The 25741-nt window shown below is 38.4% G+C and overlaps 1 protein-coding gene across 1 annotated transcript; it reads left to right on the top strand.

Moving 5' to 3' along the window:
* Positions 1-119: 119 nt before the first annotated feature.
* LOC123829140 (cytochrome P450 2C21-like) lies at positions 120-25634 on the top strand. The gene is given in 10 exon segments (XM_045854695.1): positions 120-322; positions 3579-3741; positions 5517-5666; positions 12599-12759; positions 14107-14127; positions 14129-14284; positions 16087-16228; positions 18737-18924; positions 19758-19899; positions 23736-25634. Coding segments are annotated over 10 exon segments (1488 nt in total). The 5' UTR covers positions 120-139; the 3' UTR covers positions 23918-25634.
* Positions 25635-25741: the final 107 nt, after the last annotated feature.

Genomic DNA, 25741 nt, shown 5'->3' with positions numbered 1-25741 from the left:
TCTACTCTCTACCAGCAGGCCAAAGAACACTGAAGATGAAACAATATTTAACCAAAAGATCACAGAGAGTGCTTGTTGGGAAATCAGTTTGCATTTAGTATTTAAAAATTTTTGAGGTTACAAACTTTCAATTGCACTTATGCAAAACACATCAATGGATCTCTTCATAGTCCTGGCAATTTGTCTTTCTTGTTTGATTCTCCTTTTCCTATGGAACCGAAGCTATGCCCAAGGGAAGCTGCCACCTGGCCCTACTCCTCTCCCAATTGTTGGAAACGTTCTACAGATAAATATTAAGAACATCAAGGAATCCATAAGCAAGGTTAAGTATGATTAATTTTCTTCCAATCATTTGCAATGAGTAAACAAGACAGTGCTATATCTAAGTAAAATATGGACCTAGACACCATGCGTTAAAGAAGTCATTTGAAAGGAAAATGTTCATTGGACACGCAGATACAATTCCATTTTTTTTAATTTAATGAAATATTCTGGGGTAACATTGATTAATAACATTTTACACATCTCAGGTGTACAAATCCATAATATATCACCTGTATATTGCATTGTGGCCTCACCACACAAAGTCTAATGTCCTTCTGTGACCGTGTATCTCACCCTCTTTATCCTCTTTCTCCTCCACTCAACCCTCCCACCCTTTTGGCAACCACCATACTGTTTGTGTCTAAGAGTTTGTTTTTTTGTTCATTTGCTGCTTTCTGCTTTATATCCCACATATGAGTGAAATTTTATGGTTCTTGTCCTTTCCTACATGACATGATTTTAAGCATCTCACAGCTAGAGGTGTCCAGAAGGGAATGAGAACAATCAGGTGATTGTTAAAATTGCCAAAAGGAGGAATTCCCTGTCAATATTGTGAGCTAGGTCTTCTTTCTAGTAATTAATCTTTGGTGAACTCTAATAACAATGAAACTACTTTCAGCTTTTGAAAAAAAATGTACTGATTTATAGCTTCACAACTCTAAATTTTCCTAAAAGCACACTGATGTGGAGTTATGGAAATAACTAAAGGTTCGGGAACTTTCACACTTTCTATTAGATTTATATTTGCTCAATATGTAAATGAATAACTGCTCTGCTCTTTGCTATTTACACAGCAATAGTGCTCTAAATATTGAGGGGCTTTTCTGAGATCTCTCTTCCCAGACACAGCCGGTTACCAGAGCTGTGCCCCTGGAAACTCCTTCCTGTGTTTCAGACTCTGGATTCAAAGGGATGTATCAGAATCCCTTGTTGACTTTAGCCTTAGGCAACTTTTTAAAATCTCTCTGAGCTTCAATTTCCATTTCTTTTTTTTTTTCAAGAAAGTAGTTCATCTTTGTTTTTTAATATTTTATTTATTTATTTTTAGAGAGGGAAGTGAGAGAGAAAGAAAGAGAGAGAGAAACATCAATGTGCGGTTGCTGGGGGTTATGGCCTGCAACCCAGGCATGCACCCCAGCTGGGAATCGAACCTGTGACACTTTGGTTCGCAGCCCATGCTCAATCCACTGAGCTACGCCAGCCAGGGCTCAATTTCCATTTCTTTAGAAATGACTGATAATTATTTTGCACAAATTATTAGCTTTCATATATTCAACAAGTTATCAAATGCCTACTTTGTGTTAGACAGCATGTTAAGCACTTGGAATTTTTTTTCAATACTATTTTTATTGGTTTCAGGGGTACAGCACAGTAGTTTGACAATTACATACTTTACAAAGTGTTCACTCTAACATTTCAGTTAACAATCTGGCACACTACATAGTTATTACAATATTATTGACTGTATTCTCTATGCAGTACTTTACTTGCAGTGACTATTTTGTAACTACTGATTTCTACTTCTTAACCCCTTCACCTCTTTCATCTGTTCCCCTAAACCCCTATTTCCTCTGGCAATTACCTGTCCTGCCTCAGTGTCTATGAGTCTGTTTTAATTTTGTTTGTTTTTTTGTTCTTCAGATTTCACATATAAGTGAAATCATATAATATTTGTCTTCCTCTGACTGACTGATTTCACATACCATAATAACCTTTCGATCCATCATGCTATTGCAAATGGCAGGATTTTAGTCTTCTTTGGTGCACTAGGAATTTCCAATGGTGAATGGGGAAAAAAAGTCCCGAGAATTATAGAATTTACAATCTTGAGGGTAGGCATGAATTTATGATATAATATGGAAACAACTGTATGATGATAAACGAAGTGACAGGGATCCAATGGACGCCAGCCATGGAGTTTGGCAGGCTAGGGGAAGGAGGACCAGTCAGCAAAGTGTTCTCTGAGGAATTGAATTTGAAGCTGAAATCTACAGAATGATTAGGCATTAACTAGACAAAAATCAGATAAAAAATTTGTCCCAGGATTTTCCAACGTGGAGAAGAATGACTTATTAGAGTCCTGGAAAAGGGAACAATTTGATTATAGCCCAGAAAGTATTGTAAAAATATGCCATGAGTTGAGATTGAAGAGTTCAACTGAGACTAGAGCATGCTGGATTTACAAGGATTTTAAGAATTGTGGTCTTCAGCATAAGAGCAATGTGATGACTTTAACATGCTTAAAGGACTGTTGTGTTAACATTTGCCTTGTGGAAAGACCACTCTGGATAATGAATTGGAAAATGAATTGTAGTTGCAGAATGAATTTTAAGGTAGCAAAAGGACTCAAACATTGGATACCTGGAAAGAATTCAAGTCCTACATCATTGACTATGCTGAATTAGCTGCCATAAGAGAAAGACTCCCATAATGCAATGGCTTAAAAAAGTCAAGAGTTTATTTCTATCTCCATTACATATAAAAGTGATTGCTGGTGGGCTGCCTTTCCTCTATGAGGCCACTCAGAGAACCAGTTTTTTCTCAATCTTGTGGTTTACCTTCCTTTGCCCCTAGGATCTTGTTTTCATTTTCATGGTCAGAGTGGACCATCTGCATGCTGGTTACCTCAACCCTGAGTAGTGGGAGAAGCAGAGAGCATGTTGTGACCATTTATGCCACAGTGTAGGATTTTCCCACATGATCACTTCTGCTGACATCAGCTGATGGAAGCTTAGCCACATGACCACACAGGGAAGCTGGGAAAGGTGTGTAACAAGGCTCCATGTGCTTATGTAGTAATAGAACATAGAGGTCTCTGGTGCTAATGAGAAGATGTAGAGAATAGGTAATGAGGGATGATTATTTGCCTGCACCTGGGACAAGATGGGAAAACTTCACCTAAACAGGAGATACGTATCACTCATCGTAATGCAAGTATAGGAAGGAAGGAAATTTGGAGCAATTAAAGTTTGGCAGAAAGAAATTAATAAAATAACATGAATAAAATTTATGACAGAGTCATATAAGATAACTACTAAAGGTGATAATAATAATAGCAATATTACCAGTAGCATGATAATAATTACCATTTAATTGGTTTCTATTAAATTACTGGATCTAGAAGATGAAATCTGGTATAATGAGTGAATGGATATTAAAATGTCTCTCAATAAGATTAAAAGTATTTATCTCACTTATCTCCATTCTTAGTTTTGAAATTCTCACTCTTCTTGCATCTCCTATTTCTTTCTTAGCTAGCAAAAGTCTACGGCCCGGTGTTCACTGTGTACTTTGGAAGGAAGCCCACTGTGGTGCTCTATGGATATGAGGCAGTGAAGGAAGCCCTGATTGATCGGGCTGAGGAGTTCTCTGGCAGAGGCAGTTTTCCAATTATAGACAATATCTTCCAGGGATCAGGTATGCTTCAATCTGGGGAACGTGTGTGTATTCATAAGTTGCAAAGATTCCAAATAGGCTAAGGAATTGAGAAACTTAAACATAGAGAAATCGATGGAAATAATATACTTCCAAAATTTTCCATGAAGGATTATTCATCCATATTTAAAATTCTGAGGGTGACACAATGTCTCCATAAAACAGTAAATGCAATTTAAAGAAATTCACAAAACACTAATGTTCTATGAATTTGTGACTAAGCTATGTTCATTATGCCTTTAAAGATTTTATTTATTTGTTTTTAGAGAGGGAGAAGGGAGAGAGGAAGAGAGGAAGAGAAATATCAATGTGTGAGAGATAAATTGATTGTCTGCTCTCAAACACTCCCTACTAGGGACCTGGCCCACAACCCAGGCATGTGCTTTGACTGGGAATAGAACCAGAGATATTTTAGTTCACAGGCTGGCACTCAAACCACTGAGCCATTCCAGCCATGGCTAAGCCATGTTCATTTTCAATTACGGCCTGTTAAGAAAGAGAAAGAGAGAGAGAGAAAAGAGGAATGAGGATATTCACCAAATTATCCTATTCTCCAAATATTTTGCTTTCTATCCTGACTCATGGTTGCCAAGAGATTATTTTATAAGGCTTGCATTATATGCATGGAACCAACATAACAATGGAATATTTCCAACCTTATCTTTAATTCTTCTCATATTCTAAAAAGGATAAGTAATATTTGGATTCAATAAAATGCAAAGCATAAAGCACAAATATGCACTGAAAAGGGGACTATGGAGAAACACATAGTAAGAATGAATTGGAATTGATATTACAAAAAGCTGTTTAAACTAACTACTTGAACTATCTTTCATCTGTGCTTGGAGCTACACTTAAACTGTCCAGTCCTCTGGAGGGTCCCTGGGTTCTGACTAAATTAGATAAAGTCTGAATGGGGTCATTTTTTTCTTCCACTTATTGTCAACAATCTTGATCAAATTTCCCATGAGCATTGTTTCCCAACCCTTCCCCACCCACCCAATTCCCGTTGTCTTGACTCGGGAAGTCTGATGTTGAATTTCCTTCGTATTAAGAGCACATTACAGAACTGGCCAGTAGCCAGTGGATTAGAGCAGCATTGAGATACACCAAGGTTGTGGGTTGGATCCCTGGTGAAGGCACATGAAAGAATCAACAATAAATGCATAAATAACTAAAACAACGAATCTCTCTCTCTCTCTCTCTCTCTCTCTCCCCCTCTCCCTCTCCCTCTCTCTCTCTCTCATACCTTGCCTGAGGGTTAGATTTTCATGAGCATCCTTCTAATGCACAAGAGCTCTCTTTCCTCCTTTCAAGAATTAACTCCATTTGTTACAGCTCCTAAAATTTACTTACAATACATAGAAGTTGACCCTGAAAATTTAAGCTGTTACTCAGACTCACCATAATTTATTAGCTGTGTGATCAAGTAGTAAACATTTTGCCTTTGTGATATTCAGCATTCTTATCAGTTAATTGGTGACAATAACTAGGTCACAGAGTTATTGTGACATTTATACGCATTAATGGATGAATAACAGTTTAATAATGTGTAAAACCAAGATCCTTGACAGTAAGCTTCTAGGCTGGGGTAATAGAGAAGGCAGGCAAAGCAGGGCTCAGTAGGAATTCCTAACGCTGGAAACACTGTATTTACATTTCTTCTTAAGTGACATTATCATTTCCTGAGATAAGTCCCTCACCTAGAATTAATGAAAATTGAAGTCTTCTTTAACATTTGTGTTTTGTCTTGATAGGTATTGTTTTCAGCAATGGGGAAATATGGAAACAAACTCGGCGATTCTCCCTCATGGTTTTGCGGAATATGGGAATGGGAAAGAAGACTATTGAAGACAGAATTCAAGAAGAAGCCTTGTGTCTGGTGGAAGCATTAAGAAAGACCAATGGTGTGTATGTCTCTGTATAATTACTAGGAATAGTTTGAGTAAACTGAATGCTGTTACAAGTAGACCATAGTGAGATACATGGTTCAAGTGGAGCATAAGTTTACTTTTTGCTCACATACCAGTAGTAAGAATGTTGCGTGTGGGTCACCAGCCAGCAGTGACCACGGAACGCTGTGGATGGCTCAACAATAAACACGCAAGAAATAACCACATGCACAGAGACAAACTAGTTTCTGTGGGGAAGTAGGGACGAAATGGCCACCCCCCCAAGTGGGGAGCGCACCAATTTACAGTCCGTACCTGCTTTTATTGGGCTCATTCTGCATAATAATTCAGGTAAAGTACAGTACTCATTAGGGGGAAGTAAGGAATCATAGAAAACAAAGAACTCTGCCGGTCTATTGAGTTGGGGGTCAAAGAGCTGTAAGACTGAGGAACAAAATAACTTCCTCCTAAGACCCTTCTCATTCAACTGAGAGCATTCTAAACAAAGAAGGTTTCACAGTAATTTACATGTTCTTTCTTAGGCCTGATCACCTGGGGAATCCGCCCTTTTCAGCACAGAGCTGCACCACCCTGTCATTGTTTCAGGCTTAGGTGGAGCAAGGGAACTAAGGCAACCGGGAGACAAGGAGGTTTTTTCCCAGATGCTGAGAACTCAGGCTATGTCAAAGCCGAGGAGCAAGGGTCCATCACCCCCTTTTGCTGCAGCCCCCCAAGTCCTTCTTTTGGGGGGCCTCCCAAAGTGATCGTGCCTGTCTTAGGTCGTTCCCCCCGTGGGGAATCTTACCCATCTTTGGCTAACCGACCAAGCTTTTGGGGGTTCAGTCATGAATAAAGCAGCAGAAGCAGCATTCCTGCCAGGGAGATAAGCTTTTGTCTCCTTGCTGGCTTACGGTTCCAAGGGCGTTCCCTTAGCCTTAGCCTAGGCAAGGGTTTTAGCTTCTGATACCAGTCAGGGCGGTTCCCAACATCTCTCCCTTTTTTAGTTTTTAAAATCAATTGTGGTTGTTAAGCCTGTGAAACCTACTTTTGCTGTTTTCGAATGCAAATCATAAGAAAAGAAACATCTACATACATCATAAGGCAATGATAGAAATATAAAGCAGAAACTAAATTCTATGGGTTGTGAATACCTAAATTTCTAAATTCAGTGCAAGAAAACATATTAAGGGAAAAACAAAAGTAATAGGTCTGATTACATTTCAATCTTTGAGAGAAATTACATAGATATCAGGAAAGGCAAATCACATGGCAGTTTGAGCATAATGCAAGCCTGACTTCTTACGAGAGGATTTCTTAAGAGGTGCAGTTCTGCGCACCGACTCATTACCTACTTTCTTACATGGGTGTTGAGTTTTAATTTTACGCCTGCCAGAGTGGTTTTTCATACCTTCTCCCTTGTTTTCAGTTAGGACTGCTAAGGGTTCCATAAAGGTGGCTACTTGCTGGTCTCTGATACGACCCTGGCAAAACAATTTGCAAATACACCGAAGTACACAAATCAATATTACAATCAGTAAACAACCAGCAGCTCCAAAAACCCAAATTCTCAAATTAATTCCATCAAACCATGTTTTAGGAATCAGCCAATTAATATTTTCATTAAGGGCTCGAAAAATGTCCTGTTTGGTTAAATATTGAATGTCCTGCAGCTGCTGATGTAACTCCAACTGCAATTTATCAATTTGTCCTTTTAAGTTAGTGGAGAAAGCTCCCCTCAAGTGATGTTGTATATCAGTCCAAGTATGTTGGCTGGAATTCCACCGTAGCGGTGTGACACACAGTCTGGAGAAACCAGGGTCACAGGTTAGGTGTTGACGAGTCACGAGAGCATCCTGGCATTCGCCAATCCAGTCCAGTGCTGATTCAACTGCAGAAAGGCGGGTCAGGATCTCCTGATCTATTTGGGCCTGTTGGACTAATTCTAAAGTAGTATTGATTAAACAATAAGTGCAACCAGGTGTTAACAAACTGTCAGACTCATAAGGAGGGCAGTGCATTGTTAAATGCTATAATGCCATTTGGATTCATTCATTTTCTGGTCATATTCTGGAGATGACAGATTTGTAAAGAGTTGGAAGGCACAATTAAATCATAACCACTATTAACGACTGGTCTTGTTAGATTTAAGCAAAGAAACCTTATGTCATCATTCACTCCTTTAGAATGCCAAATTCTGGAGGGATCAGGTAGGGAGAAAAATACAAAGTGTGAAGGAAAATCCTTTTCCTTCTGATATCTACCAGGCTTCTGAAAACTTTCACTTCCACAGACCTTCTGAAACATTCACAAACTCTCTATTCTTTCTTTCATACACCTTCTGCTATCCACCAAGATTGTATCTCCATGCCTTATACCTTCCATTACTAACACACACCACATAATTCTTTCTTAAAATGTTTACTTCCACAGACTTTCTGAAACATTCACAAACCTTCTAATCTTTCTTTCATACCCCTTATGCTATTCACCAAGATTGCATTTCCATGCCTTATACCTTCAATTACTAACTAACATCACATAACTTCTTTCCTAAAACTTTTACTTTTCCATTTATCTTTACAGTTTCCCATTTACATTCCTAGAGTGTGAAGTTTCAACCTTCCCTGGAATCCTTAATTTCCTTTTCAGAGCAGATACAGAGCAAAATCCATCCTTCTCTGTGGGGGTGAAGGTGGGGCCTCTGTGATCTGCTCACTCAATTTGCACACCATCTCACTGTCAGAATCAGATTCCTCCTCGTCTAGCTCTGTTTTCTTTGTCCAAATGAACTTGAGAGAATCCCTGACAAGCCTCCAGGTTACAAAGGTGTGCACACCAATAGATATACCACTGTTTTGCAAAGATTTCAACCTTTCACCCACTTTTTCCCAAACATCAATGTCTAACGTCCCTCTATCAGGAAACGAAGGACAATATTTTCTTATAGATTGAAAAAGCTGAACCAGATGCTTTTCTTTCACCTTATATTTTGCTTCTTTAAGAACTTGTTGTAATATACGCAGAAAAGATTTCTGCCCTTTAGATAAGTTACAACCCATGTTTACCTTCCTTCCTTTTTTTTTAAAGAAAAAGCTTACTTTTATTTACTTTTTATTGGCCAAAATAAATCACCTGATTACTTTTTTCAAGGCAAATCGTTTGTTTTTTCAGCCTTGAGAATTAAATTACTATTTACCCAATTATAGGCGGTCGCGAAGAGAGAAACGACCTAGAAAAGAAAGACCTACTTCCCTGAAAATTCAACGCATCCTATGACATGCCCGAGAAAGAGTACAGGGTCGTCGGCCCTTACCTGGGCTGTTAGCGCGCAAATCCACCCGAAGTTGATGCGTTGTCCACAGCGACGGCTAGTAGCCGCTGGTTCCAAGTGGTCTCGAACAGGGTCCCACCTCTGTGGTCCCGAATCACTGCCCCACGTTGGGCGCCAGCTGTTGCGCATGGGTCACCGGCCAGCAGTGACCACGGAACGCTGTGGATGGCTCGACAATAAACACGCGAGAAATAACAACATGCACAGAGACAAACTAGTTTCTGTTGGGAAGTAGGGACGAAATGGCCACCCCCCCTAGTGGGGAGCGCGCCAATTTACAGTCCGTACCTGCTTTTATTGGGCTCATTCTGCATAATAATTCAGGTAAAGTACAGTACTCATTAGGGGGAAGTAAGGAACCATAGAAAACAAAGAACTCTGCCGGTCTATTGAGTTGGGGGTCAAAGAGCTGTAAGACTGAGGAACAAAATAACTTCCTCCTAAGATCCTTCTCATTCAACTGAGAGCATTCTAAACAAAGAAGGTTTCACAGTAATTTACATGTTCTTTCTTAGGCCTGATCACCCCGGGGAATCCGCACTTCTCAGTACCGAGCTGCACCACCCTGTCATTGTTTCAGGCTTAGGTGGAGCAAGGGAACTAGGGCAACTGGGAGACAAGGAAGTTTTCTCCCAGATGCTGAGAACTCAGACTATGTCAAAGCCGAGGAGCAAGGGTCCATCACCCCCTTTTGCTGCAGCCCCCCAAGTCCTTCTTTTGGGGGGCCTCCCAAAGTGATCGTGCCTGTCTTAGGTCGTTCCGCCCATGGGGAATCTTACCCGTCTTTGGCTAACCGACCAAGCTTTTTGGGGTTCAGTCATGAATAAAGCAGCAGAAGCAGCATTCCTGCCAGGGAGATAAGCTTTTGTCTCCTTGCTGGCTTACGGTTCCAAGGGCGTTCCCTAAGCCTTAGCCTAGGCAAGGGTTTTAGCTTCTGATACCAGTCAGGGTGGTTCCCAACATAAGAAGTGAAGGGGTTGTGTTTTTCAGGCTTTTCAGGTACCATGCTGTTAGGGGCTTTGACATCTTCACCATGTGGCTTCCAGTGCCACACAGAATTCATCTGTTTTCATGGTAGTGGGAGGAGCAAAGAACAAGGAAAGGAGCCAATAGTGTTTTGAATGGGCCAGTTAAGGCCATGGTCCACAAGCCTTCTTTCCCATTCCTTGAGCTGTAGCCTAATCAAAGGGCTACACCTACCTCTAAGAAGAACTGGGAACTGTAGTTATCTATGTGCTCAGGAAGAAGAGAACACAGATTTTGCTAATCAACTAGTAGCTTTGGCCACAAGAACTCGAAAAACTAAGGAACTTCTCTAGTAACTTCTTGAGAAACATTGCAAATATCTCACAATATATGTACATTAATTCATTATGCTGTGTACCTTAAACTTATACAGTGCTGAATGTCAGTTATATCTCAGTAAAACTGAAAACAAAGCACTGGTCATTCAAGGTAGAATTCATGTCAAAATCTTTTCAATGTACAGGGCTGCATTACAGATGAGCTAGGAGTGTAGGGTGAAGAAAGGAGGGAGCTGTGGTAGCCCACATATGTTCAGTGTGTATATCAGTGTATATATGCAGTGTGTATATGTGTCTGTACACACAGGACTAGGAGAGAGGGTGAAAGAGAAAGGGGTGGGCAGGAGACTTGGCAAGAAAGTGGTAAGATCAGGAACATGAGACATATGTGGTTTTTAACCACAATACTTAAATATTTTCCAAAAACATTATTTATATAATAACTCATCTATGAGAGAGAGAAGCATCAATTGGTTGTCTCCCACAACCAACTCAGCCATCTGGCTAGGGTTCAGTTGTGTTTTTAAACTGTCTAGATGGGCTATTTCCCTTTCTCTGATATTAATATAAAAATGCCATGATTGCATACATTTGCATAATTCTGAGGTCTTCCTTAGAATGAATTTCAGGAAATAGTAGAACATATCAATGAACAACATTGTTTGGAGTTTTGACACATATGACCTAGGAATGGGAGGAAAACCTAGCAGAAGAAGGGATAAGATTATGAGGCCTGTACTGGGTATATTGTTCTGTGACCTTATGTTTAAATTTAGTATATTAAATACCTATTTTTCACATGTTTAATTTTCAAATATTTTTAAAGAACATTATTAATGAAACAGCACACTATTCCATTATGTTGGATGTACCATAGTTTATTTAACTGGTCTATTTATTTTTGGCCAAATCATCTATTTTCAGTACTTTGTTGCTATTTGTATAAAAATAATGCAATCCATATAAACCATTGCATATCCCTGAGTACTGTCTTAGAACAAAATTTTGGAAATGGAATTAATATGTGAACAAATCTTGAGTTTTGATACATATTATGTGGATAAATGATTTTGTGCACTTAACTTATATTTCAAGCAGAGTTCATTATTGACTGGTTCCTCTTTCCCCATAGTAATGTAACTCACACACCCAGCTTTTTAAAAAATTTTATGGACTTATTTTTAGAGAGAAGGTAAGGGAGAGAGAAAATGAGAAAGAGAAACATCCATCAGTTGACTCTGGCCCACCCCTATCAGGGGACCTGGTGAGCACCCAGACATGTGCCCTGATGGAAATCAGACTAGAGACATTTTGTTTTGCATGTCAGACCTGAAAACAATCATCCACACCAGTCAGGGCACACCCAAATTCTTCCCACTAAGTTTTGTAAAATAAAGATTGCAAGTCTCCTCAGTCTCCTGTACTTTCTTACTAGGTTGCTCAGTTTCTTGTGGGCACCATGAAGAAGTATCCATAATGAAGACTAAATTTTATACCTTTTAAGATATATTTACCACATGAAAATGAAATCTCACCATTTGTGAAAGCATGGAAGGACCAAGAAGACCTTATGTTAAATAAAATAAGTCAGAGAAGAAAAACACCATATATTTCACTTATATGTGGAATTTAAATAACAATATAAGCTAACAAGCAAAACAGAAATAGACTCATAGACACAGAGCACAGACTGGTGGATGCCAGAGGGGAGGAGGGTTGGGCGACTGAGTGAAGGGATTTAGAAGTAGGGAGGTGGGATGGCTGGGTTGGGGGTAGGATTGTTGTGGGGAAAAGGCAGACAACTGTACTTAAACAACATTAAAATAATAAGTATGTAAATATATATATAGTGTTCTCTCTCTCCCTCTCTCTCTCTATATATATATAGAGAGAGAGAGGGAGAGAGAGAGGGAGAGAGAAGTACAGATTGGCAGTTACAGAATATGCATAGTCATGAGGATATAAAGTACAGCATAGGAAACAGTAACGTATATTGTAAAGGAAATTTTTCAAGATTTTAAAAAAAACCTCCTTTTTGTGAATTACATTGTGGCTCTTATTTGGAGAATGCTGTAAACAGGAGAACACATTGTGGGGAGAATTAAGAAATAAATTGGACTGGATTAGACATTTCTGTCTGGGGTAACACAATAATGTTATTTTAGGCATGTTGAGTTTCGAGTGATGGTGGCATGTCTAGGTACTTCCTATACTTAAAAAGGCTTTGAGGTCAACCCATCTCAATGATTTTAAACAGTCAGCTGGAGACTAAAATGAAATTTCTAAACTAACTTAATTTATATTGTTTTTAGCATCTTCCTGTGATCCTACTTTCCTTCTGAGCTGTGTTCCCTGCAATGTGATCTGCTCCATTATTTTCCAAAACCGTTTTGAGTACAGTGACAAGCAATTTCTAACCTTGATAAACTATTTTCATGAGAACTTCAGAATTGCAAGCACCTTCTGGATACAGGTAAATTCAAGGTTCTCTTGAAGTAGGGAATAATTTTTTGACTAATCTATTGCTCATATATACCACATCCTTTTGCCCTATTTCACAATGTCTGGAGTGTTTATCACACTATTGTTTTTTCCCAATTAGTGAGTTATCAAATCAATTCAATGTGTAAAAATTAAATTTAAAACATGAAATACAGTAATAGAAAGAAAATATTGTCATAGTGTACAGTGATACAAGGTATTTGTTTTGGAGAAATCATTTTTCCTGATTTTTACACGTCTTGATGAAGAATGTTCTGGTATAAAATATTTCTTTTTTTAACTTTCTTTTAATTGTCATTCAAGTACAGTTGTCTGCATTTCCCCACCACCACCACTTCCCCCAATACCAGCCATCCCCCCTTCCCTCCCCTGTTTCAACTGCCCATGATTTTGTCCATGTGTCCTTTATAGTTGTTTTGAAAACCCTTCCCAGCTTTTCCCTCATTATCCCCTCCTACCTTCCCTCTTATTATAGTACATTGTAGGAAAATATTAGTTGCCTATGATATATGATGATTAACAACTAAAATCCTGTGTGGATTATAAGGTCATGACAGGTTCCACCTGGAAGAGACCCTGGTGAACAAATAGTCAACTCATTTTTTAGAGCAGTAACTATCACCAACACATACGATGTATATTCTCCAAAGCAGCTTATCTGTCACAAAGAATGAGTCAACCTAGAATCTAGATTTCTCCATTCTCTATCTAGTCTGATACAAGCTACCAGCCTGAATTAATTGTTTCAGTACCTACCAAGAGTATTATTAAGTCATGAAGGTACTGGTTACAGCAAATCAATAAACTCTGGGATGGGAAAGACCCAATAATTACAAGCAATGTGCATGTTCTTGAGGTTGTAAAATCCTAAATAAAACTATGCTAAGTAATTTGGGCATTCTCTTAATCTTCCCAATGTACTGTTTCTTCACTATAAAACTAGGGTATGAATGCTACAAACTTTTTTGATGCCTGTAGAAATAGGTGTAGGGTAAACTGTGGAGAACACTGACCTCTAGCTCTGTCACTACTTTGTCTTAGACTGGTGGACTATCCTTTCTGAAGTTCAGTAGCCTCATCTGGAAAGAGGTGGTTGGCCCCTGAATTCCTTCAGAGAGTTATCATTAGGAAATGAATGTAAATGGTTTAGGAATTGCTTTGTAAATTGTGTGTTCTGTGACTCTAGACATTTTATCAGTTCCTTGTCTTTCAACTCTTTTTATCTTTATTTACTCAGCATGTAGCAAAGTCTCTGATTTGCAGTATAGGCCTGTAAATGTAGGCTGAGTGACTAATGAATGGTTTTTTACTCTTTCAGCTCTACAATTCTTTCCCCTTTTTTAATACATTATCTCCCAGGAAGTCATAATGAATTATTTAAAAACATTGCTGAACAGAAAAAATTTATTTTGGAGAAAGTAAAAGAACACCAGGAATCCCTAGACCTCAACAACCCTCGAGACTTTATTGACTACTTTCTGATTAAAATGGAAAAGGTATAAATAACCCTGTTTCAACTTCACCTTTTTTTCTTTGTTCTTTACTATTGTTTAAGTACAGTTCTCAATTTCCCCCTAAGCACTCCCCCCACCCCATGCATCTCCATGTCCCACCCACCATCCTAACCCCATTTGGCTTTGTTCATGTGTCATTTACATGTGTTCCTTGATGACCCTTCCCCTTTCCCCACCCCCCATTACCCCCTCTGGCTTCCCCTCTGGTTACTGTCAGTGTGTTCTTTATTTCAATGTCTCTGGTTATATTTTGCTTGCTTTCTTTGTTGTTGTTGATTAGTTTCCCCTTAGAGGTAATATCATATGGTATTTGTCTTTCACCACCTGGCTTATTTCACTTAGCATAATGTTCTCCATATCCATCCATGGTGTTAATGAAGGGTAGGAGCTCCTCCTTTCTGCTGCATAGTGTTCCATTGTGTAAATGTACCATAGTTTTCCTCTTTGTGTGTGATGTGACTCATGGATTAGTTTTTATCTATCCTGTAAAATTAAAATATTAAAACAAATGCATCTTCCTAAAGAGGTATTAATTGCTTGTGCAACCTCTTACTAATGCAAACCATCCTTGATGGCTTGAGAGAGTTTAAAATTCTCACTAAAAATGACTTACAAGAGTTTGTATTTACCTTTTTAAAGCTGATTTTTACTGTGAGCAGACTGAACTACATACATTCTAGCAAACACACACATTCTAGATTAATGATGACACACGTCATTCATAAACTAAGTTCCATAAATGCAAGATGCAACATGTGAAGGAACACAAGAATGGATAGGAATCAAGAAAGACTTACCTTTGGAAAGATACTAGGACATCTTTTCATATGAGGCAGGCAATTTTAGAGGAAACTCTGGCTTAGACTAACAGTTAAGACACAATAGGTCTAGGGAATGATGACCAAGTGTGTGGAATTCTCATAGAGGTTATCTTGACAGTAACTGAGGAATGGCCATGGGTGTAATGACTGGTGACATTGGGAATAGTGATGCAATTGCAGGGGATGGTTTTGATGCTTGAATGAGAAATTTAGACATGATAAAACAGACAAGAGATGCTAGAACTGAAAGTGAGTGGCCATGATGACTTGATAAAAACTATGTTTGAAAGAACTGATTGGCTCTCATGGATGAGAAAGTAGGGATATCAGAAATGACTCATTGAAAGTTTATAAACCTGATTTTATTTTTATTTGGTTATTTTTTATTTATTTATGCATTTTCATTGTTATTCGGTTACACCTGTCCCAAGTTTTTTGCCATGCTTCTCCCTGCCCTGTCCACACCCTAACTCCTACAGATTGTTTTAGTGTTTATTGAGTTTGTTTATTTATTTATTCATTTATTTATTTATGTTTTAATGGCATTTTTAATCATTGTTCCAGTACAGTTGTCTCCAATTTCCCTCCACCACTCACCTTGCCCCATGCATCCTCACCTCCCACCCTCAATCCTACCCCACTTTGGCGTTGTCAATATATCCTTTATACATGTTCCTTGATGACCCTTCCATTACCCCTCCATTACCCCCACCCCCATCATTCTGGTTATTGTCAGTTTGTTCTTTATTTCAATGTCTCTGGTTATATTTTGCTTATTTCTTTGCATAGTTTAAAGGAACCTTAACAACTTATCTAACTTTACCTTGAGCTATTATATTCTCTAATATTTGATTTAATTTGTCAAATAAGGAAATTAAGCGAATAATAATGTTGTACTGAGTTATGTTATGGTATCTCCAAGGCTCTTTTATTTATCAAATAATTCTAATACATCTTTACTAGGAAAAGCACAATAAACACTCTGTATTTACTATGGACCACTTGATCATCACCATATGGGATGTGTTTACTGCAGGAACAGAGACCACAAGCTCCACCCTGAAATATGGAGTCCTGCTCCTGCTAAAGCACCCAGAGGTCGCAGGTAAGATTATAGATGATGGGTGGAATGAAGTTCTGGGAAGCCAATGGCAGGAAACACTGATGACCATTCTACTCTTCACCTGCTGAAATGATGCACATGAAAAATTTCCATCACTGATACATCTTCCTATGATTGGATGAATTGAATTCAAATTAGATTATGGTACAAAAAGAGAAAAAAATGTATAAATAGCAGCACAAATTTGAAGGGCAGAGGTCATTGTTCTCCCTGCTATGGTGGAGTGTCTGTGTTTTGGGTCAGACCAGATGAACACGCAGAGACGTACACAGAGACATGAATCCTAAGACATTAGGATCTAGAGAGAACTAGCCTTCTTCTTTCCATAAAAAGATTTCATTTGATATACCTTCCACGTCCAGATGAGCATATTTTTGGTAAAAGATATTTCTACTCAAATGCATTTTGAATTTAAAGAATGACTTAACAAAACTGTAACCTTCCTCTACCAAAGGGACTCTCTTTTAAAAAATTATACACAAATAAAAATTCTTTTTTTCATTTAAATTAATTTTTTAAATTTTATTTTATTTTCATTGTTGTTCAAGTACAGTTTTCTGTGTTTTACTCCCATCCCAGCCTGCTCCCAGAGCTCTCCCTACCTCTTACCATTTCCACCCTGCCCCCTAGTTTTTGTCCGTGTGTCCTTTATACTTGTTCCTGTAAATCCTTCCCCTTTTCTCCTGAAGTTCTCTCCCCTCTCCCCTCTGGTAACTGTCAGCTTATTCTCTATTTCATAAATATTGTTTTTGTATATACCTTTTTGGACAAATTTTTCCTCGCAAACATGACTTCTCTTACAAATGTAATTTTCCTATTTTCCTCCTCATTTCTATTGAGTCCTCATCTAAAAGGATATTTCCTTCATTACTGTATCATTTTCTGTTTCTGACACTCTTAGTGTAATTAAATCTCATGAGCTTATCTCCATAACATCAGCATGAGATTTTTCTACTTCATATGAAGTCCTCTGCCCTCCCTTATAAATGAAATGCTCTCCACATGGTGCAATTTAGAAGCATGGCCTCAAAGTTCCTTTGCTGGTGCACATTATGGAATATGATGATGATGTGTTTCTTTCATGTGACACAGATTCTTTTAGCCAAAACGCTTCACTAACTCTTGTAAGACCTATGTTGATTATGATTATCAAATTATATGATATTTCTCTTAAACATTTAAAGCCCTCATTGTGTCCTATTTCCCCATCATTCCCATTTTCATTTACCTTTGGGTTTTTTCTTGCATCGTACCCATTACATTGTCCTTTTTTTTCTTCCCATCATCATTTCTTAATGTGACATTTTACTAAGAATATGATTTTATATGCAGTTCCTAACCACTTCCCATGTCACCTTCTTCTAGACAAAACTCCAGACTCTCAAGTTGAGAAGGCAAAGTTTAAAACTCCTCTAAAATTCCTAACCTTTTCTACCTTAAAGCTACTAAGACACAGAATTTCCACATGCTCCATTCAAAGACCCATATTCAGGTGATACATAAATCCCATTTGACCGAAGTAGCAACCTGGTATTAGAGAAAATGGGTTCCAGACTCTAAGAACAGTAACTTACAATTCTGACTCTACTACTGAGTAGCTCTGAAACCAGAGGCTCATGTACCTCTTCTGCATGTTTGTCTGTCATCTCTTTAAGGGAAAAGAAAACAATTCCTAACATTCACAGTCTTTCCCACAAAGGAAAAATTAATAAGCATTTGTTTAAAACTAATGAATAGCCTTACTGAAACTATGTATTATTAATGTGATGTACTTGGTAGATAAAATAAAAATAATTCACTAACATGACTTACTTTCAGTAATCTTATTCACTTTCTAAGATTGTGGATTTGGGAATGAGAGAGACCACATAACACCTGGATGTCCTTAAGAAATATGTTTACTTTTCTGGACCTGTTTCCTCAGTTTTAAATACAAAAACTAATACTGAAGATATAGAACTGTTTTGAGAAATTATAAAGTAATATAATATATAGTGTGGCATGCCTGTCAAGTTTTGTATGCTAAATAAATGTTAACTTCTTTCTTGTTTCTACTGCTGCATCAACTAAATGTTTTTATTTAATTGTTCTGTTCGTAAGAATTTACTGTACTGGGTACTTCATAGAACCTTGGAAGTTACATACTTAAGGTAATAAAAACAACATATGCAAAGAAATTAAACTACATGGTTTGCAGTGAGTCTTCAAGATCCCAGACCTCTGAGTGTATCAAAAAAAAAATACACAAAGTAGAGAGTCAGAGTAGACAACTGAATTTCAAGGTACCATTGTGTTTTAAATGTACATACATTTAAGTATTTAATGAGATTCCAATTTCCCCTAAAGCTGAAATTCTGTTTCTTTTTTCCCCTTGTGGAGGTAGCCATATGTAATTTTCCCTTCTCCCCATCTCCACCACAAGAAACCAAAATTAAGGTCACTTCTAAAATATTATGCATTTCACATGAATTCTGATTCCTACATTGCCAGCTAAAGTCCAGGAAGAGATTGACCGTGTGGTTGGCAGAGAACGGAGCCCCTGCATGCAAGACAGGAGCCACATGCCCTACACAGATGCTGTGGTGCATGAGATCCAGAGATACATTGACCTCATCCCTAACAACCTGCCCCATGTGGTGAGCCAGGACATTAAGTTCAGAGACTACTTTATTCCAAAGGTGAGAGATATTCCATCTACACTCCTCCATAAGAACGTCAGGTTTGAACAATTGCTGTAGTAGAACTATAGACTGCCTAAATTTCTGCAGGTATCACATACTCAGAAATTAGGCACCTCACCCTCTGGCTACATGCTCTTTTGCTTCTAGTTTGTGGATACTATTTTATGAATATAATACTGCTTAGATTCCCACAGGATTTTTAGTTCAGTCCACCTACCCATCAGCCCAGTCTGCTGTTCACTTCTCTGCTTTCCAGGGTATGTTTTATCACTCTTACCTCTTAGCCAGATTCTTATACTCCCTTTACCACCTAAACTATCTGTTTCACTTACTTGTCAATTATTTCAAGAAAGAACATATGCAACAAGTCAATTGAAGCTAGTAAGCAGTGGGAGGGGACACTTACCAGTTTCTCATTTTGATTGGGAAATAAGGGGTTTTCTAGAAGATAGCCACTCAGGTAGAGTTCTGAAAAAGACCTCATACTTGGTTCCAAAGAGCATGAGCTGGATTTTCAGTGACACCAGCACTTTTAAACAATAGAGCATTTTATTTCAAACAATGAATTGCAGGGAGCTTCCTTAGTTTTCTGAAAAGCAAGTGCTGACATTAGACTTCAAACTGAAGAGGATGGCCTCGGAGTCAGAGCAGTGTCCTGAACTGGCATGATATAAGACTTGTTAGGCTTGGTCATTGACATGAAATATATAAATTATCTTTTTGTATCTCAATATCTTCATCTATGAAACAAGAGGATTAGATGAGGGACTAGTTTTTTCAAGCTTCATAACCTTCTTTGTAATCCAGTTTATCTGCTTTCTTTGTATCAGGGCACAACCATATTTACATCTCTGACTTCTGTCCTGCATGATGACAAAGAGTTCCCCAACCCAGATCAATTTGATCCCGGCCACTTCCTTGATGAAAGTGGCAACTTTAAGAAGAGTGACTACTTCATGCCTTTTTCAGCAGGTAAGGAAGCTTCATTTTTATCTGTACATGAGGGGCACATAAGATGAGGGAGGGTTTCACATGGAGGCTATTCTGACCAAATGGTCAATTGCCTGAGGCTAGGGCCACCATCCCCAAGGTCCAACTTATTTCTTATGGGAGTCTGCTCCATGAGCTGTCCCATAACCCTCCACTGAGATTCCTAACAGCTTCTCCTAGAAGTCCAATTGCACTCAGACTTTTCTCACCTTCCCTAAGAAGTCAGTTCATTCAATGCACTTCACCAAGGATCCTATATGTGGCAGCCTCATGTTCATATCCAAGGATAAAATGTGAGTAAGAAATAGATCCTTGAAGAGAAAGGAAGGCAAATTAACAGGCAATGAGACCCCAGAGAGACAAGTGGTCATTGAGGAGCTGTTGTGGGAGCCCATGCAGAGAAGCTCCTGAATCTTGCCTTTTGGTGGGGAGGGGCAGAAGGCAACATAGGTGGAGGGTGAGAAAAATTTTCTTGCAGGAAGTAGCATGTATCTTCCTTTAATTAGTCAGGGTCCTGGGAAAAAAATAGGTGGTATGCTTAAACAGGCCAACTAAAGAAAGTTGAATGAAAAGTCTGTTTTCAGAGGTGTGGGGAAGATTAAGGGGAGTAACAGTGTGCTAAAGTCCTCAGGGGATAGCACCCACAGAAGGACATTATCATCCTAGGATGGAAGAAATGAAGGAAGGACAATGTTACTGGAACCCAAATAGATCTTTAGGAAGGAGAGATGGGATGCCTCAATAGTAGATGCGTCTATAGGTAGAGGAATACAACCACTGTCTAAACTGTGGCCTGACAGGGTAGTATTATCTGGCTATTTCCATATCTAATTCTATAAGTTCATTCATTGCCCAGAAGGAACTAACTTCTGGGTTTATGCAGGCCATAGAAATCAGCTTCCTGAACACAGAGTAAGCTTGAAAGACAAACATACACAGAATGACCTGAAAGGATGGAAAAATAGAGAATATTCAGCATACTCCAGAGGAGAAAAAGTGGGAAGAGTAGAGGGTGATGGGCCTTTCTCATAAAAGTCACTGAAACAGAGAAAAAAATTGGAGATTTGCATCTAATTGAAAGCTAAGAAAATAGGTATCAATCAACCCTTGGCTTTGTTGTCCCAAGATTATGAGCAATTCCAAGAGATGATCCTAAATCTAGACAGTGCTATGCTCCTTATCTTTTTTCCTATACAATGAGCCTGTTCAAGATTTCTATTCATAACATAAGGCCTGCAGGCTAGCTTTTGTCTGGACACTGTGGGTATAGTCATCACTAGATATAAAGCCTCACCTTAAAAACTTAAATTGCAGAATTCTAGACAGATGAATAATTAGAATTTATTTTTTAATATACTTTTTAATCCTTACCTGAGGAAAAATTTTTTTATTGTTTTTTAGTAAGAAAGAAAGGGGGGAGACAGAGAGGGAGGGAAACATTGATGTGAGAGAGAAACATCAATCTATTGCCTTTCTGATGCCCCTGAAACAGGGACTGAATCCACAACCAAGGTATGTGCCCTGGTGGCGAATAAAACCCATGAACTTTCAGCTCACAAGCTGATGCTCCCACCACCTGAGCCACACCAGCCAGAGTGAATGATTAGAATTTCCTGTGAAGTGTGCTATATTAGAAGCATTGATGATGGTTGCAGAAATCAGATAAGCGAGTGAGTTATACATATCAAGAGCAGGTGAAAGAAGTTTGTGTAAAATATATGACATCTGAGCTGGTCTAGAAAAACAAAGAATAACAGCAGGCAGAGGAGAGAGGAAGATTTTCACTTGGAAAAAATGAGTGGAATCTGAGATAAGATCTGAAATATCCAGTCTGAATGGGGATTAGTGAATAGTTATGCTTGTGACTAGTTTGTGATGTTTCTTCTTATACTTGGCAATGGTAAACTCTTAAAATTTTTAAAGTCAGGGACATAACAAGGTTAAAATTGTCCTTTAGAAACTAGATGAGGAGAAATATACCTATGTTAATCCCTACAACTTTTCCCCATGTTTTCCCTTTCCCTTCCCAACTGATATTCCTCCAAATGATCTCCAAAGCTATGGATCATGTTATTGTCCTTCTTGTTTGCCTAGTTTTTTTTCTTATTTGGAATCAATTTTGATAGTTGTGAATTTATTGCCATTTTAATATTCATTGTTTTGATCTTCTCTTTCTTACATAATTCCATTTAGCATTTCATGTAACGCTAAATGGTGATGATGAACTCCTTTACTTTTACCTTGTCTGGGAGATTATATGATATTTGTCTTTCACTTCCTGGCTTATTTCACTTAGCATAATGCTTTCCAGTTCCATCCATCCAACACAAATTGGTAGGTGAAAAATAGATAGGGGCATATTAAAAATAGTAGAGGTAATGGAGTACAGAAAGAACTTATATGCAAGACTCCTGGACATGAACTAAGGATAGGGGGATTGCTGGAAGGAATGGGAATACTGGGTGGAGGGGGGCAAAGGAAAGAAAGTTGGGGAAATTATAAGAGTATAATCAATAAATTCTATTTATTACATATATATGTTGAGGAAATTAAGAGAATCCAGTCTGGGTGTGGACAGGAGGAAACATAGTTTAATTAGTCTTTCATTAATATATTTATTTATTTGTTATAATTATTTTATTGTTGTTCAAAGGCAATTGTCTGCATTTACACCCCATCCCAGCCATCCCCACCTCCCTTCCCTGATTCCACCCCGCGTTGGATTTGTCCATGTGTCCTTTATACTTATTCCTGAAAACCCTTTCCCCCTTCCCCATCCCCTGTTATCCCCTCCAACCTCCACTCTGGTTACTGTCAGATTATTCTTAATTTCTTAATGTTTCTGGTTATATTTTGCTTGCTTCTTTGTTTTGTTGATTAGGATTCACTTAAAGGTGAGATCATATGGTATTTGTCTTTCACTGCCTGGCTTATTTCACTTAGCATAATGCTTTCCAGTTCCATCCATGTTGTCACAAAGGGTAGGAGCTCCTTCTTTCTTTCTGCTGCATAGAATTCTATTGTATAAATGTACCATAGCTTTTTGATCCATTCATTTACTAATGGGCACTTAGGTTGCTTCCAGCACTTGGCTATTGTAAATTGTGCTGCTGTGAACATTGGGGTGCATAGGTTCTTCTGGATTGGATTTCAGGATATCATCCCAGCAGTGGAACTGCCAGGTCAAAAGGCAGATCCATTTTTAGTTTTCTGAGGAAATTCCGTACTGTTTCCACAGTGGCTGCACCAGTCTGCATTCCCACCAAGTGTACTAGGGTTCCTTTTTCTCCTCATCTTCACCAACACTTGTTTGTTGATTTATTTATGACAGCCATTCTAATTGGTGTGAGGTGGTTTTAATTTGCATCTCTCTGATGGCTAGTGCTGCTGACCATTTTCTCATAGACCTGGCTACTGTGGCTCAATGGTTTGAGAGCTGGCCTGCCAACCAAAGAATTGCCAGTTCAATCCCCAGTCCAGAGATATGCCAGGGTTGCAGGCCTGGTCTCTGGTTGGGGGCGCTGGAGAGGCAACCACACATTGATGTTTCTTTCCCTCTCTTTCTTTCTCTCTTCCCCTCTCTAAAAATAAATAAATAAAATCTTTTAAAAAATATGTTTACCTTTTTATTCATTCCATTTTCAATACTTAATATTTTATTGTATTTTTCCATTACCATTTATTCCCCATACCTTCTTTCACTTCCACCCACACTCCCCCGCCCAATTACCACACTGTTGTCATTCCATATTTTTAAGACTGTGTGCTAACTGAGGAACAGAATAAAAATGAATATTCAATTTGTGTGTCATTTTTAGGAAAAAGAGTTTGTGCTGGAGAAGGCCTGGCCCGCATGGAGCTGTTTTTACTACTGACGCACATATTACAGCATTTTACCTTGAAATCTGTGGTTGATCCAAAGGACATCGACACCACTCCACTTCTCAGTGGAATAGGCTCTGTATCACCCTCCTATGAAGTCTGTTTCATTCCAGTCTGAAGAAGGACAAGCTGCCAACCACTGAGCCAGTTTCGCTAGCCTCATCCAAACAAGCCAGCTGCTATGCAACCAGTGTTTTAGCCAACATTGACCTCTTTCTTAACAGCAGAAATAGCATTTATGAGCTGTCTCTTCTAATTCTTCCCATCCTTTAAAAACTTTAAAGCCTCTAGTGTGAGATGTAAGACAATGTCTTTATGACTTAGAACTCTGCAAAGATTTTTCAAAAAATAGGCCACAAAAGCACTAATGATGAAAGATTGGCAAATAGGTCTTTCTTTAAATGAATATTTAAACTTCTATCTATTCATCACAAGATACCATTTAAGATCATCAAAAGGGAAGGTGCACACTAAGAAAAGTATCTGCAACGAATATATCCATGAAAGGACTTATATTCAGATTTTTCAAAGAACTAATAAAAAAAGCCCACAAAGATACTTCAAGTAATTTTAAATGGGCAAACTGTTTGAATAATCATTTCGCAGAAGAGGATTTTCAAGTGGTCATTAAACATGAGAAAGGGTACACAACTATTTCAGTTATGTGGGAAATAATAGTAAAACCACAGTGAATTACTAGTATGTACCTACCATCCACTAAAATCTATATTCTATGTGAACAAGGAACTTTGTTTTGTTCACTACTAAATATCAATCACTTGAGCAGTGCCTGGCACATACAGGCTCAATAAATACTTGACAAATGAATGATTACCTGAATACATGAACGAAAAATGAATGGTTTGTGGGAGTGTGAATTCATGCATTCTCCTTGAAGGATGGTTTGATCATATCTGTTAAAATGTAACTGCACACTCCCATTTTTCCAGCAATTCCATTCCTTAGGCATTTATTTCATGGCTATTCTTGAATGAGTGCCTTGATCAATATGTATGTGTGTTCATTTTATAACTATTCACAACAGGTTTGAAAAAAAATTAAGGTGCTACTGGAGGTGCAATGTACATTATGGTGTACTTTTACAATGGACAAATATACAAAGGTAAAAACAATTTTCAAAATCAAGTAATTCTGAAGTATTCATGAGGTGGTAGGCTCTGTCCTCATATGAAAACAATTTGCTCAGTCCTTTTAATTCCATGAAATTGGTACAGTTTAATTCACCCCCACTTAACTGATGAGGACACTGAGGCACAAGCATGTTTATTAACATGTCCAAAAGCACAAGACCAGTAAGTGATAGAGCTGGAGCATGAAAAGAAGGTCTAACTCCATTGTTGACCTTTCAAAGTCTACAGTATGCTGGGTTCTGCTTGATTCTGGGCAGTCTCCTCAGTGTAATCCTCCTGGACTGTAGGGCTGAGAGGAACAGCCTCTCTCCCATCACCTAAAACCATCCTGATGTCAATGATCTCTTCTCCCTTTTCTTTTCTACTATTTCAGAATCTGAGCAGAAGTTTCCTAGCCTCTCAGTGCTAAGACTCAGTCCTAACATGGACTTTCTTTAACAAAAAAAAAACATATTTTTCTCCAGGAGTCCTGGAAAGAGGAGTGATTGGGGATTGTCTTCCTAGGTTTTCATGCCTCCTGTGGTTTTCTGCCCATGGCATCACAGATGGGACCCCTGCATCCTTTTGTGGCTTTGTGTAATCTTGGTATCCTCAGCTTTTGAGATATTAATGTCCTTTGATGCTTGCTGTTGCTTGTCTATTCTTCACTATTTTGATTTTCTCAAGATATTTTTGCGAAATTTGGATTTGTCTTTTCTAATGCACTTACATTTTTTATTTTATTTTTAAAATTACTTTATTGTTGCCCTGGCTGGTGTAGCTCAGTGGATTGAGAGCAGGCTGCAAACTGA

This window comes from Phyllostomus hastatus, unplaced genomic scaffold (assembly GCF_019186645.2).
Source record: "Phyllostomus hastatus isolate PE091 unplaced genomic scaffold, TTU_PhHast_1.1 phas_scaffold_1066, whole genome shotgun sequence".
Taxonomy (NCBI): domain Eukaryota; kingdom Metazoa; phylum Chordata; class Mammalia; order Chiroptera; family Phyllostomidae; genus Phyllostomus; species Phyllostomus hastatus.
The sequence above is the reverse complement of the archived record's forward strand: the minus strand, read 5'-3'. Positions and strand labels throughout refer to the sequence as shown.